The sequence below is a fragment of the Cyprinodon variegatus genome, unplaced genomic scaffold (genome assembly GCF_000732505.1).
Source record: "Cyprinodon variegatus isolate N-32 unplaced genomic scaffold, C_variegatus-1.0 Scaffold251, whole genome shotgun sequence".
Taxonomy (NCBI): domain Eukaryota; kingdom Metazoa; phylum Chordata; class Actinopteri; order Cyprinodontiformes; family Cyprinodontidae; genus Cyprinodon; species Cyprinodon variegatus.
The window spans coordinates 577,669-593,931 of NW_015150704.1; the positions used below are offsets into that span (position 1 = coordinate 577,669).

Sequence of the window (16,263 nt, forward strand, 5' to 3'; positions counted from 1 at the left end):
CATTTTCAATTTTACGCTTTCAATTCCCAAAATGCTCTCTCACTATCTGTCTGAAAATATTTCCCTAAAGTTAATAACATCTAACGATCATATAATTACTTGATACCTGAGTTGCCTTGATGAGTCACACTACTTTGATTTAGGAGCTACTCTTAGTTGAATTAAGTTTTTGGTTACCATACTCCTCTCTCTAAACCACATAACTCTTGAAAAGCTTCATGGTTCAGCATCAAAAAGACATTCAGACAAAAAACATATTTTTTTTATCCCGTACACTGAAGATAGGTTAAAAACAACTAGCAGATAGTAAAAGAAAAACAAAGAAAGAAAATCTTCTTTTAAGTCACACATTCAAACCACTAGGCTCTGAAGAGCTTGTGATGGCAGCCATTCTATTGTTACTGGCATGTTTCATAAATGATTAGCAGCATTGTCAAAATGTGGGAGAATCTGAAGCACTTCTGATGCAGCCCGTGATACGGTTGAATTAGGAGTCCTGTCACATTTACAAAACACTAATTAACAACATTTTAAAAGAATTTGAGCAGCTCTAATGTTTGCTGTCAAACTAAATGATTGTCTCCTTTTTTAGATACAGTGGATGATGCAATCACACGCTACTAATGTGTTCTTTCATAGTATGTTTTTTAGGGTTGTACTCACGTGGAGAATGCGTTGTTTTGCCTTTCGCAGCGGATGCCCTTACAGTTGTTTGGTTCTTCTGATGCCTTTGTCTCATAGTAGAAGTACAGCTGGTTGAGTCCGTTGGCAAATGCCAATAGAACCTGCATGTACATATACACAAAAAGAGAGCTGTTTATATAAAAAATTTTTTGTCTTATTCAGGACATCTCAAAAGACACGAAATGTCAGTGCTGAGAGATTGTTTCCCTTTATTTTTGCACTGTGTGATGGCACCAAAACTAACCTTGCATCCCTCCAGGCACCTTTTAAACAGAGCTTTGATCTCAAGAATAAAAGCAACAGAAGTTGTGCTGTGTAAAGCTGCAGTGACGTAGTCTGTGAGCCTCGGGCTCGCTATGATTGTTTTTGGAGACCACAGGGAGACAAAGCAATCCACATGTGGACTGTGTTGTAGGTCAGGAGCTCCCTTGAGAAGGAATTAATAAGGCCTAACTATCATGACGCAGGCTTGCAACATCCTCCAGCTGAAAACTCAAGGGCTCAGGATGCACAAACCATGCTTGCTTCCATACTTCTCGAAAGTGAAAACCTGCAGCTTTATAATTCATAACAGATTTTTATAAATATCAATAGGATAAAATGTCCTAAAAAAAAAGGTTTTACAGAAATGGAAGTCTATTAGGGCCGATTAAGTGGGTGTAAGGGTGACAACTGAGAAATGAATGGAAATAGGAAAGTTAGCAATGATTAGCAGGAAGTAATAAAAAAAAAAACCTAATGAGTTTTATCTTCCATTTACAGAGCCTTGATGATGCCTCACCAGACAGTAAATGAAGAGAAACTTGAGGATGTCCAGCAGCATCCTCCCCAGAGAGATCTGCAGAGGCCCGAGGTGGGAGTTGGCTGTGAAAAGGGAGATGAGTCTGAGCGAGCTGAAGATGTTGGCGATGGCAAACAGAGCCTCGGCGATCAGCGTTGGGTGCCACATCTCCCACTCCTCCCTTGGACGAGAAGAGTTATACTGGAAGGAGGGATGGAAGGAAAGGAGGAGATGAAAAGAGTGGGAGGAAAAAATATATATATATAAAAAACAATCAAGTAAATCTAGATATTATTTTCTAAAGACATCTTTTCTTAATATTTAAAGACCAGAAACAAGTTTGATAATGTTGCAGCAGAATCCTCTTAAACCAGTCTTCCTGCATGCTGTCACATCTTCCCAATCCTTTCTACATGTTTTTATTCATTATATCCATTAACCATATTTTCCTGTATTCAGTCTTTTTGCAGCTTCTTTTGCTGAATTTGTTTTTCTTTCCTTGTTCGTTTCACTCCTGTGATCTTCCCTTTTTGTCCTGCTGGGTTTTCTCTCGTCTTGTTTCCTCCTAATTCAAAACTCAGCCATTAGTCCTCCACAGGACTGAGGATTTGTTACCTTTTCCTCTATCAACATTACCCATTCTTTCAAGCACACAAGGCTTCACAAATGAAAGCACAAATGTTACCACAGATGCGCATTTATTAATTTATGTTCCCTTGTACCTTCTCTCACATGCATCAAGTCAGTGTCTATCATACGCACGCATTGATGGAGCAAAATCTCTCAACCACTCCAGGGGATTTTCAGAGATGATGAATATTTTAAGAAAGAATTAAAAATACAGCAGTAGAATACAGTATCTGGCGGCTGTTTCTTTATGTTCTGGTATGTCAGGGCAGGTGTGTGCGTATTTGTCTGTGTGTTTTAAATCTATCCGAATGCATGTAATTATAATGCATGTGAGACTGTGGGACCTGTGTAGGTGGGCCACCCGCCACCATCAGTGACTCACAGATGTTCCACATGGCCCAGCCGTCTGGTGTTTGTGTCAATGTGTGTGTGTGTGTGTTTTATTACATCATTTTACTTTAATTAAAGAAATAGTTCAGCCTTTTTAAGTGGGGCTGACAGGAATAATTATGAAGAGTCAGCTCCTTACCTGCAGTAGACAGCAGTAAGGGTGATCAGAGTTTGGAAAGTCAGAAAGAAATCTCATGAAAGAGTCAGAGGAGAGTGTGCTGCTGCAGATGGTTTTTCTCAGTAAAACTACTCTGGACTTTCATAAGAGATCTGTGATGGACTTTCATTTGACAATCTTTGTACCAGGAGGGACCCTGACTTTTGGAAAACAACATGGCTCCACGTTGTTTACAGCATTCTAAATTTAAATGATCTAAATTCAATTTTTTATGTGAAATCTGATTGTTTTGGTGACTTGTTTTTGATCTCCTGTGTGAACAGCATTCTAACAAGGTAAGTGACATGTAGCCTAGGCGGAAGTTCAACTGAAGAAACTCATTGCTCTCCAACACCCATCTACGACACAGCCAATGAGCTTTGAACCACACCTCCACAAAAGCCAATCAGCATCTTAAGTTCATTTTTAAAGGCCTCACTGCTCAGGCAGTGGATGCGCTGTGTGACTTCATTAAGATGACACTGTTTTAACCCACCTCCAGACCCTCCTCCACCATCCTGGCTAAAACTTTATCAGAGTTTCATTGCTTCCGGACTCTTACTGCATTCCGTGTCTCATTTCAACTGGTCCAGTAGAAGAACACCATGTTGAGCCTGGTTTTGGCAGAGGGTTTTTCCTCTACCTGGGTGAAGCTTTAGTTTCAGTTCATGCAGTCCTCTGGATCTCCCCATAAAGCTAAGCATACAGTCTCGCTAACCAGCAGTCTACAGACTGACCAACTTCATCTATCTTCACTCCACCAGTTTTAGGCCTGGTGGGAAACAGCCCTATTCTTTGCTCCTGTTCATGCATATCTTTCAAAATTCAGTGCTATGTTTCCTGCCGAGGTCTGAGCGCCAAAGACAAAGTAATTGTATCAATACATTTCTTCTCATTGTCTCTTCTCTTCATGTGAGTTTTTCAGATTGAACTGCATGCACAGTAGAGGACGGAATGACGTCACAAGTAGTGAGCGTGCTCTGTGTTTACGGAAGTAAACATGAATGGTAATGTTGGAACGCATCTTACGATTTTTCATTTCTTTTCCAATTGGAGTAAGCGCATTAACAAAGCAATCTTCTTAAGAAGATCAAAGATAAAGACTCCTGTCTGAGTTATTATTGGCCATGGTTGTTGTTTTCCTTTCCGATTCTGCATAGTAAGGTGCTGATTTTGGATCTAAATCGAGTATTAATGATGTACAGGTTGGATGAATGTGTCCTGGCCGTTCACACACAGGTCACATTTTAAAAGATTGGATATGTATGGGATTTAGGACCACATAACCAACTGGTTTGGGTCATGTTTGAAAAAATCAGATCAGAGTTTTTTAGACTTTAAGTTAAAGATCAGACACAGGTAGCATATTGGAAGAAACAAAAATTGATTCATTTCAGGCCGCAGTGTGAGCATAGCCTCAGACAATGAGGAGTTACAAATATTGAACGCTTTGGCGTGAATACAATGTATTAATTTCCAGGGGGAAAAAAACACACAATTCATCAGCAGGTCATTACCATCCCTATAGTGAAGCATTATAGTGGCAGCATCATGCTAAGTAAATATTTTCCACCACCTGGAGTGGAAAGGAAAACTCCCATTTAACAGGAAGAAACCTCAAGCAGAACCAGGCTCAGTGTAAGCGGCCATCTTGAATTTTCGCTTTAGCTTCATTTATTTTTATATTTTAGCCCTGCCTTCTTTGTGCGGTTAAAAAGAAGAGTTAAATAACAGTCTTCACATAGGTTTACACAAGTCTCAATTACTTTAAAAGCTCTGCATAAAAACAACTCTGAATTAAAAAATCAATGTAACAAAATAATAGTTCTCCTTAAAATTAAACTGAACAAATAAATGAACAAAAAATGTAATAATCTTCATAAAAAGGTGTTCTATTTTTCTAGAAAAAGAAATAAGAAGTCACAAGCCTAATTCAGACTTTTAATAAAAAAAAGTTGAGCAGCCTTTACTTTTCCTCTTCATCCACTTTTTTTTATTGTATTCTCATGTTGCTCTGTAGTTGATCTTTTGTAGTAATATTTTATGCATAACAAATAACCAGTCCTGTCTTCTCATTTCATGTTATTTTGGAGTTTTCCATTAACATAAACTATCAATCACCAGAGAAACAGATAAGCACAACTTTGGTTCTGAGCAAACAAACCAATTGAAAACATTTGTGTTTGCCAGCTACTGGTTGTTCTATCACTGTTTACACAGTATTGTCACAATGGCTCAGTTTTATTGCACTGCAAGATTGAGACATTAATGACCTTGGGATTTTTATCTCTACCAATATGCAGCAGGATCAAACGTCTTTACCTTAACGTATGCCACTATCTTCAGTGATATGGTAGCCAGGTAGAGGGAGTTCATGGCAAAGTCCATCAGGTTCCACCAGTCATGTATGTACTCTGTGAATCCCCCATCCCACATTTCCTTGATCTCTGCCCAGATAAAACCTAAAACACACAAGCAGACACACATGCAAACATTGCTGGTTGTTCAGAAAGGTAGATTAATGTGTTTTTCTCTTGGAGGACACAGGCCATTAAGCAGAGAGCTAGCATTTTTGTTCTGTGTGACTGGCTTTAGATTAAGTTAAGCTTTATTCTAAATTATTTAGAAGACCTTTCCTCCAGGGATAAACAGGATTTTAGGGTTGTGATACGACAAGTGCCCTTGGTTAGCTTGGTTTAACCCTAAAGTCTGATATCAACCCCTCTGGCGAGTTTGTGTACATCCGCTGGGCTCTTTGACACGTTGGACCGGTGGGCTTTCCCTGACCCAGTTTTGGTTTGACATGAACATCTAAATGTTTCAGCAGTTATATCTGACCAGAAGCTTCTCACTGGTCTTGCAAGGAAACCCATATTGTGCTGCTAAATATTCATGAGAACTGTAAAATGTTCATCAGATAATATGATCATTTTAAAACACAAGAAATTCGGCCTTTAATAAGTAGTCAAAAAGGGCAAAATGTCTTAATGGGTTAGATTAATCTGCTGGTGTACAAAATGAGCATACACATTTACATGTAATGAGAAACCAAGTGCAATACATCACCAAGAACATGTTTATTTTAGGAACCTGCTGTATGACAGCTCATTCAGGCTCTATAATTTAGAATCATTAAAATGTCATTATTATTTTTGACTTATTCTCAGTTCACACAAAAAGAGTCTAATGTCTCAGATTGGGAGCTTCTGCATGTTGAAATAAGACGCTATAGAAATTGGGCACTGGATGCTCTGGATGCTGAATATTTGGCACTCTGGATGCTAAATGCTTTGGTTATTGAGCTGCTCTGTTCTTTTCATTGGGAGAAGGGCTTGGCTTTATTGGTTTTGATGAGTTGAAAAAAGTAGTTTTAACATTTTCAAGCAAGAAAGTACACCTCAAAACAGGATCTGTGCATTAAATTCTACAGGATTATGATCCTACATGAATATTCTGTTCTTGTTCAAGCAGCAGACCCTCAGTATTCTGGCTGGTGACAGTGCTGGGAGCCCATAATGAAATATGCTTTTTTATCATGCCTGTGTAAATTCTTAGTCATCCGGCTTATGGCAACCAGATCAGGCTAAATTGGAAGGCAACCAGACTTTAACTCAGTTTTTTAAAGGTGTTTTTAACCCTATCCAGGAAGGTGTTAAGATATCTTCAAAGAAGGTCAGATACCATAGCCTTCCATCTAAAATTCTTCAGAAAACAGTTGCTCAACAAGAGCGTTAGCTGTTACATCATAATTCTTTTTTTTAAAGAGTTTCAGTCATATTTTAAAGCTCATCGTAGCACTGAAACAGCTCTGGTGAAAGTCACTAATGATATTCTCATTGCCTCAGATAATGGACTTGTGTCTGTACTGTCCTATTAGATTCAGTGCTGTATTTGATACAGATTATCATAATTTTCTTTTAGAAATACTTGAATATTTTGTAGTATTTAATGAACATCACTTAGCTGGTTTAAATCTCATTTATCTGACAGATTTCAGTTTGTTCACATTAATAATAAATTTCCTCATGCTCTGTGGTTACACATTGAGTACCACAGGGATCAGTGCTAGGGCCAAATCTCTTGACTATATATAAATATATATATGCTCCCAATCAGTAGAGTTATTAGACAGCATAGGATTAATTTAAATTCAATTCAATTCAGTCTATTTCTATTGCGCCAATTCACAACACAAGTCATCTCAAGGCACTTTACAGTTCAACCAGATCATCCAGTCAAATTGATTCAAAGTTTTCTATCCAAGGAAAACCAGTTGATTGCATCGACTCATTGACTCAAATAATTTCTACCGTTATGCTGATGATACTAAGCTTTATTTTTCCATGAATCCCGATGACACTAAACTATCGCATAGACTACATGCATGTCTTGACAACATGAGTTTAGGTCCTTGATCTATTTCCATTCTTTTCTCAGTTCTTCTTCGAATTGTTCCCATTTAGTGGATCATTTTCCTTTTGTTACTCTGGCTAAGCCCCTACTTTTTTAAGTTTTGTCTGTTTTATTATTAAACTTCTACAATATTCCTCCAAGTGTTTGTCTGCAGACTGGTCCAACCCTTGGCTCACATAACCTGACACTATGAGTTTCAGTTCAATATTTTCTCTGTATATTCAAAACAATAACTTAATACATCAGCAAAAAATCTTTCTCTTTACACCTTGTGAAGAAAGAGAAGTCTTTTTTTATTTATAAAGTCCTTTTTCTTAGGTCCATCTTGTTAGAAATTATGTTTACAGCAAGAATTTTTTTTTTATTATTATTTTGTAAGGTCATCTATCAAAAATAATTTTTGGATTATACATCAGCCTTTTATTCTTATCATTAATTTTGGATGTATTAAGAAAACATCTCCTTTAGTCTAAAACACTTTCTTAAAGTAGGATCAAGCGTATGAAATGACGCAGGAGAAAAGATGGTTTCAGATTTTTTTGAATAATTACAATCAGGATTTGGAAATGATTGGCATCAGCTCTATGAGAGAAAGAAGATGAAGATGTAATCATTCATTTTTCACACCTACCCACTTGCACCCACTCACCACCTCCCCCACATACTCGCAGGCGTCCTACCACACACATCCGGGAGCACTTAAACTGACAGATATATCTGGATGATTAGCAACCAAGTGCAAAAAACTAGCCGAAGATTTTTTTGATTCATTTGTTTTATTGAGAGGAGACTGTTTGCCTGCTTGTTAGGGTGTGAATTAATCAAATATTGATGCAAATCCATCTGTAAGATCTATTCTTATTACAGCGTCTTTGGGACATTTATTCGAGAGAACGAATAACATCGGCAGATTAATTTACGGTGGACTAAATTCCTTTTTCTTTTTCTTATTGTGTTACTACAAAATGAGGTTATATTTATACAATGATAAGAAGAAAGGTGGGGTTCACTAAGATGCTTCATAAGAGCTTAAAATCTTTTTTTGTGGAAGATAAAAAGTCATTTGATTTTCAACCAAACCAAATGATTGCATTATACCCATTTATTGCTAAAATAAAGAGCAGCTTACCAGCTGACCAATGGACCATGGCTGCTTTGAAGACCTTCAGCACTAATAACTCACATTTTCTGTAGTATAAATACAGTAAACTCTGAGTAATTGTGTTTATGCGCTTCCAATGTATATCTACAACAATAAGGTTGCTAATAGAGCTCCTAGGTTTGGTACTAAATGGTTTTTAAACATATAAACTTTTAGGTAAATTTGAACTAAATGTCAAAGGATTGTAAAGTTTTTCTAATGAGTCCTGGAGAGGACTATTGAATGTCAACACAAGACTGAACTAAAGTTTCAGACTTTATATTAGAAAGCAGTCACAAATCAAAATCTAGTCCTGGTTTATCACCTGAGCAAAAGTTTGAAATAAACAACAATGATTTTAGAACTTCTCCAGGTTCTTGAAGGTCTTTCAAAGCTTTTAGTCTTTGTAATCTGTCTGTTTAACAGTTGATTTTAGTTAAGTCATTGAACTGGACAATACTGGTACCTTAAAAAAAAATTATGGAAACTACACAAGTTTAAGGCAATAACAATTATGAGAATTAGACCTAGAAACTCAGATGATAAAATCAAACTTTTAAGGAAAAGGACAAAAACATTTCATTTAGTGTACACATCTCGTTTATGCATAGTTTCTAGAAATCTTTCTTTGGCTCTTTAGTGTTAGAAAGTGCATGCTTTACTAGAGTCTCACAAAATTTGTTGAAAACTTGACTTTCTAAAGCCCCCGTTATAATTAATCTAAAAAAATATTTTGAGAGTCAGAATCAGTTATTACATTTTTTCAATGCTAACCTGATTTCAACCGTCTACAGTGAAGTATTTCATATAGAGGAAATTTTTTATTTTTGCCGCAATCTCATCTTTTTTTTAGATGACATGTGTTGTGAAACATCAAACTGAATTGAATTTTTTTTGGGTGGGGCGGGCGGGGTTCTGTTTGAGGAAATGTTGCCTGTTTCAAATTGAAAAAATTAAAAAATTAAGAAATTAAAAAATTACATGCTTTCCATGGTATCCCACTCTCAATGCCTCATGTCTGAATGACCCCTCAGTTAGGCTGAAGTACTTTATCATATTAAAAAAGAGGTTCTGTGAAAGAAAAAGCATCGGGTTCTGAGCTGACATGAGTGAAAAAGCAGCCAAAGCCCCAAAATCTCTAAAACGCCTTCAAGTCCACTTTGAAAGATCAGATAGAAGTCTGAGGGTCGAGAAAAGACATAAAAGGATAATGAGGGAGAACTTAGGACTTTAACTTTTTATAGCTCAGTAAAATATTCAGAACTTACCAAGCACCCATGGAAGAATCATCCACTCCACAATGGTGGGTGGAGGTCCCTGCATGTGCAGGTTGGTGCGGGCGATATGCTGCGAAGCCAGGAGGAGGAGGAAGAGGAAGGTAAGATAGGATGCTGTGTGGCAGATGAACTTGATGAAGGGCTTCTTAATGAAGCGTCCAACTGCGCTCTTTGGGGCCAACAGGTAGATCTAAGGAGGAAGGGATAAAGTATAAGTTTGTTTTTACAACGTAGAACAAAAAAGAGGAGCATGGCAAACAAGAGGGCCCTGCACAAGATAGCGAAGGGAGTTTAGAAGGTCATGTGACAAATCCAGAGCCACAGGAGAAACAGGGCTTAAAATGTATGTAGCTGGGGATTCCTCACAGGCTTATTAGGAACTATTTACACCTACTGCTAGAGTAATGCAAAGAAGCTTTCTACCACAGGCCAAAACATACAGTAGACAATTTATATCTGCAGAAAAATGGTTGAAGATTAAGAGTAACTGTTCACATTTAGAGATAATTTTCTTTAACTTTGAAAAACAACAAATACATAAAACCATTAGAGGAAAAAAAAAACTTTAACACTGTTTCTACAGCTTATTCTTGTACAATTTACAGTTGTTTGGGACTAAAAACAACATGTCTTTGAGTAAGACTAATAAAAATAAGGTAATGTTGTTTCTTTTTTGTTGCAGCTGTTTACTTCTAGGCTGAGTTAGAGATGATAAACAACGATATTAAAGAACAAACAAACAAAAAACATGTTTATTCAGCCAGGGTAAACATATGTTTTGGAAAACTTGGTTTCTTTATACTGTGTATTCAACCAATTTAATTGGGATTAAATGTCCCAGAATCAGCAAAAACCCTTTTATAAACCCAAAAAGAAATCATGATAAGAAATATTATATAAGGAAATATGTTCATGTTATCTTTTTCCACATTTTTGAAGTAACAACTCAAAAAAAAAAAACAGGATAGGATAGTTACTGTTGGTTAATCGGTGCTGAAATGGCCTTTTGTGCCATACAGAAATGAAATAATTTTGGTTTAGCGAATTTTGCACTTTATTTCCTTGTAGATAAAGCATATATTAAGTGATAATAATTTAATTACTTGGATAAACTGTTGTTTAATTGAGGCTCAAAAACATGGAAGTCAATTGCAGTCATGAAAAAGGCTTTAAATGGAAATGAGTGTTAGAGAAACAAAAGCAATCAGCAGCTTGTAAAAGGTGAGGATGTTTACATGGATTATCAGAACACTGATGTGCAGTCACCTGGAGGCAGATTACTGCAATTTAAGCATTTTGCCTTCATTATTTACTCTTATAAACAATACAGCCAGGGAAAATCAACTTCACTGAAACCAAATGGCATCATCTTTGTAATATCTAATTTAATTCTGAGTAATAAAGACAATGTGACATAAAAAAATATTTTAATATTTAGTCTAATCTTGTTTACTGACACAAAAAACTAAAAGAGTATTAAAATAGATGGGAAAACAAATGAAAACTGTGACCCACTGACTACAGAACATTGAAATGTAAGAGATTTAGATCCATATAAGGTGCAGCTTTTTCTGACTTCAAGGCGACAGCAGGATAGACTTCTCAAGATAAAAACAGAATTGTCGGTCATTAATTCCCCATAAATCTTACCAGTGAGAAAACTGGAAAGAGCAGTCCAATGATGAAGCAGGTCACCAGCTTGACGGCCCAGTGTCGCCTCCTCCAGCCCGGGAAGCCGTCATACCAAAGAGTGGCCAGCAGCTGCTGACAGTTTGGCTGCGCTACAAACTGAAAACAGACAGGGAAAGATTAGAAAAGGGAGGGAAAGATAAAGCTGAAACTACAGTGACATTTACTGAATTCAAGGTGTATAAATACATTCTATTTATGACACTTTTATGTACATGTTTTTTAGTATTGAACCTAAACATGTTTCTGGCTAAATCTAATTTAAGATGGATTCCACTCACATTACCAGCAGTTAAACCTTTCCACTTTGACCTTTTTTAAGAGTTATTTATTATGGATGTAATATTAGAGAAACACTGTGTAACTTTTAGACACTAGGGGTTCTAAACCTGTATCTCACAGGTTTAGTTTTAATGCCCCTAAAAGCAACTGGCAGCGCTGCATTTTTGCAAAAAGAAACAGTCTATCTCTTTGTTTTGGAATCTAATAGTAGATCACTTTAAAACAGCAGATTGAGAAGTTATTGAGTTTTTAGTGAAGACAAGGCTACATTTACCTCTCTAGATAAAATCCTATATCAGAGATCCTAAAAATATGTCTGATCAGGTAAGCGTCATATTGATTTTATTACCTAAAAAAAACAGTTGGCTAGTTAGTTGTCCTGTTTATTTTATTATTTATTATTTATTTATTTTTTTGTGTCCTGTTTTGCCAATATATCTGGTACGCTTATTCCCAGAGCTAAATGATAACCCAACCGCTTTACTTTCACAAGCAGACCATTATGATTATTCTGTTGGATACTTGTATATTAAATTTTATTAACAATTATATAGGGAGTGAAATTGTAAACAACAGAAGAAAAAAGGGAGGCTAAAGAATTTGTTTAAGGGGAGCTTAGACTGCTGTGCTCCGAGTCATATTACTCATTCAGTGACAGATTTGACCCTCTCAAGTAACATAGGTATGTTTTTGAGAACAGCAGTCAGCGTGTAGCATCATTATGCACCAAGAGGTGTATATTCACCTGAAAAATACTTTTAGCACATCTTAAATGAAGCTGATACTTGGGTCAAAATTTGGGCGGTGTTGTTTTAAGTCAGCCATATGTTTTTATTATTTTTTTTTTTTTTAAGTAAAATATCTTTCAACACTGTTTATAAGCAACATGCTGTCTAGAACACAGTCGTTTTTATATATAGGTTTCCTTCCAATTGTTTAACTTAAAATTGAACAAACTTTAAAAATGTAGAAAAACAATAATGTGAAGATGGCACCTTTACATCCAGACTACACAAAGTTATTGTAAATGTTCTGTCATGTCAAATAGTATTGCTGATGTCACAGGCTGTCTGGATATGTAAAGAGATAAGGTCATTATGGGGATGTCTTGAAAGAAGGAAACAGGATGAAAAGATGATAGACAGACATAAATTCACAACAAAACAGCATTGCGCCATTGACATAACAAACATGTAACTTTATGATACTGCTGGCAAGAAAACCCTAAATTTGGGAAATTATTGTTTTCAGGTGAACATTTCAGTCAGCTGGATGGGCTCTCTGCCATTTTGCTCTGAAGCTACATTAGCCTCAGGGCAATGAGGGGCTAAACGTCCCAGTATATTTCATCTAAAGATACTTTATACCACTATACGTTATTTAAGTGTTTTTTTTAAATAATGACTTTTTGCCTGTTACTCCTTTAAGGAAATGTTTGCAAGTTTACAACTTATTTGGCAAACTTGTTTCCATCTTATGTTTAGCCCATTTTGCCATAGGAGGAAATGATTACAAATTTTTTATTTTCCATTAAGTTTTTCTAACTCTATATTTAAAATTTCGCACACAGAAAACAACAATGGTAGCACTTATTGCTATGGTTGCAAATCCGGACGTAGTCGCCAATATGGACACTAGAGAATAGCATCCTTGAGAGAGGATATGGAGTGCTATCACCTCAGAGCTTAAACATTTCCAAAAAATCTACCTGAAGAAATATATTTGTATGAATATTTGAATTGTGGTAGGACATCTGATTATTTCACATGCTATGGATACAAAACACTTTACCCCAACAAAGATTTAGCCACACCTGAACTACTGAACTAAGATTGTTTGAATTTACAATAAGTCTTTCTATATGACTCTGACTCGTCCTCCTCTCAAACTACTGTGAATGTTTGTAAAAAATCTGCTGCAATAAAAGAAAATGATTTGCAGGGTTCTTTCATCAAGTAAGTTGCTCCGAGTTTCTGCAAGTTCTTATGAAAAACCTTCTTCACAAATTCGCAGACAGCCTGTTGTTATGGTCGCTTTCATTTACATCTCATTAGAAATAATCCTTTTGAAGTGTTGGCATTAAATCAGAGCCCTTTTCCCCTGTCAGCTGCCCTTCATGTAGCTAAAAACTAGACAAGTTCTTGTAATTTCAATCACCCTCTATGTGTCTCTGCCAAGCTTCCATTTCACTCCTTTAATTCCATGTTAGACTTTTCCATCTTTTTCTCCTAAATACTTCCCTGTTGTTATATTCTTGGCTGTCCCATGTCTGCTTTTGGTGATTAGTTTGGTCTGGGTAAAAATCCAAAGTCATAAATTAGCTTCACACTCTGAAAGAGCTGCAGAGACAGAAGGTTATCTATCACTTTAAGCTGTGTGTGTGTGTGTGGATAAGATAATGCTAAAAGTGTGTTTTTCCTCTCAAACAAACATCCTATTAAATAAATGGACTGAATAAACATCAAACTCAGTACTGCACATCCCACCTTCACACAAGGACACACAACTGTTATCAAGCAAACATTTAGCTAAAAGCTTAAGGAGGCAGACTGCCAAAAGATGATCGAGTCAGTGCCTGCAGCTGTCAATCATACCTGATCCTCGGCTACGTTTTGACAGAGGAACATTTGGCGATGGCTGTACATTTCCACACGTCCTTGTTTTCTTATGAACGTTTCCTATGAAATCGGGCCTGTTTCATAAACAGTTGATCCTAACACATTTTTTTCTGGAACATCCTTATCTGCTTCGTGTCAGACGCTGAATCTTTACGGAGATGTCTTAAGCAGCATTTTGTTTTTTGTTGTGCAGAGAGAAAGAGATGTTTGATTATGGACTGGAGACAGATATGTTTACAAAACTCTTTAGTTGTTTTTAGAAAGCCTAGCAAAGGCTTAAGTATTTTGCCTAAGTAAACTCTCAGGTCTATAATAATGAGAGAACTCATCATGATTGTATTAGCTGCAGTCTAAGCCAAACAAACAAACAATTTATTTAAATGATTAGCTTGAATCATTGCAGCTTTTATTTTCTAAGTGTCTGAGTAAAAAGCATCACGAACTTCTAATGACCCAGTCAGTGCTGTGGTAAAGCCTTGAGGAAATACTGTATATTATGAAACTCTCCATGGTGAATTTAAGCAATCTTTCTAAAGAAGACTTTACTGAAAGACTAGCTAGATTACTGGTTATTAGAAAGGCTTGATGTTAGTTATTGCTTATGTAGTTTAGAGGGCTATTACTTGTAACGTGGGGTGTGGTGGTTTTGGATAATTTGTTTCTTTTACAAACACATTAATTGTTTTAAAAGTAGATTGAGTATTTATTGAAGTTATATTTGTCTATAGTAAAATATCTAATCTGAAACATTGTAAACAACTGAAATTATAAAAAACAAGAAATAATTTAGAAGATGCGTCATAGGGTTTTTCTTTTGTTGTCCTTTAAATACAATAAAAGATTCATGATTATAGAAAATTGTTCTAAGAGTTTTTTATTGCTTCCAAATAAATCTGAATATTTATTGAACTAAACAAGACATAAGAGTTTGTTATTCTTCCTGGCCATTAAAGTTCATTTTTATTTTTTTTTTCTAACACTGTGTTTATCTGCATTCACCATTTGAATTTAACCTTCCTGCTGGTGCACTTGAATTTCTCCACTGTCTGAGATAAAGGATGTTTCAATTCTACATTTCTTTTCCAATAAACAGCCTTAAAGTTGTTTCTCGCCTTGATCCAAATACTGTGGGACATCTTATTACAGTGATAAATGCAGGTCCTACACTACCATCTTCTTCTGGTTCAGCCCTGCCAAATGTAGTGACTGCTGATGGTGCTTTAAGTGTACCATCAGGGGACATTTCTCTGATCTCTACTCAAAGGAGCAACGCTAGTTCAGACACCTGCAGGTACTTTCTGAATGTACAAGTACTGCATCTCACTACTCCTCAAGCTTGAAGAAATTGACAGAAGATTTAGACCCTGCATGTAGGAAAGGTTGTCAAAAGTAGATATCAATGGATTTCTTATGGCCGATGTCCATATGCTGCCCATCATTTGGACATTTTGGCCAATAATGTTTATTCTTCTTCTATGCACATTGTAAGAAATAGAAAATGGCGATCAAAACTACAAAAGTTTCATTTAAAATAACAAAGAAAGATCTTTTAAACAATCAAAATAAGACATTAACAATGGACAGCAAATGGAGGTAGTGATAATGCATCCGCCTCACAATGTCGCAAGGCACAGCTGCTAAATAGGCAAAAAAAAAACGGTAAAAGTCTCAGTCAATACAGATACAAGAAAAAAGTGCTACTATTGGCCCAAAACTTCTCCCGGCTGATGTATAGGTCGACCGATAAAAAATATGCTCTAAAACTAATCTGAGGTGTACAACAGGAAAATGAAAACAACCAGCAGTCTTTGATGAATTGCAGAAGTTTTATTAGCAAAAAGCACAACAAAAATGATATCTTTATTCCTCTATTGTGCCTGAGTTTCTGCTCTTGCTGAAATAGTTTTACATTTTCTCAGACTTAAAAACACCAACAATATAAAGACCAGTACAGGATATGACCTTAGCACTCAGCGCTTGGTTTTTTTAACCTTTGCTGGGTAATGTGCTCTTTGAGAATGTGTGTGCCAGTGAGAAAATTGGATAATGCATGTATTTAATTATATAGATGACATGATAGAAGCAGAGAAAGAGGATAAACGGGAGAAAGCAGGAGATGGTGTTAGAAGTCAAACCAAGGAGCCTGCTGCAGTTTCCCCACCTCCTTCTAATCGGCTTCTTTGTGATTCCTTTCTCTAATC

At 36.3% G+C, this 16,263-nt stretch overlaps 1 protein-coding gene across 1 annotated transcript in view; it reads right to left on the reverse strand.

Moving 5' to 3' along the window:
- trpc5 (transient receptor potential cation channel, subfamily C, member 5) overlaps positions 1-16,263 on the reverse strand; it is a 160,435-nt gene that overhangs the window by 31,788 nt on the left and 112,384 nt on the right. Inside the window, exons 9-13 of the mRNA XM_015382161.1 lie at positions 11,124-11,261; positions 9,465-9,663; positions 4,965-5,104; positions 1,466-1,666; positions 664-785 (exon numbers count right to left, since the gene is read on the reverse strand). Of these exons, the coding sequence (XP_015237647.1) occupies positions 664-785; positions 1,466-1,666; positions 4,965-5,104; positions 9,465-9,663; positions 11,124-11,261 (800 nt within the window). The remainder of the gene's footprint in view (positions 1-663; positions 786-1,465; positions 1,667-4,964; positions 5,105-9,464; positions 9,664-11,123; positions 11,262-16,263) is intronic.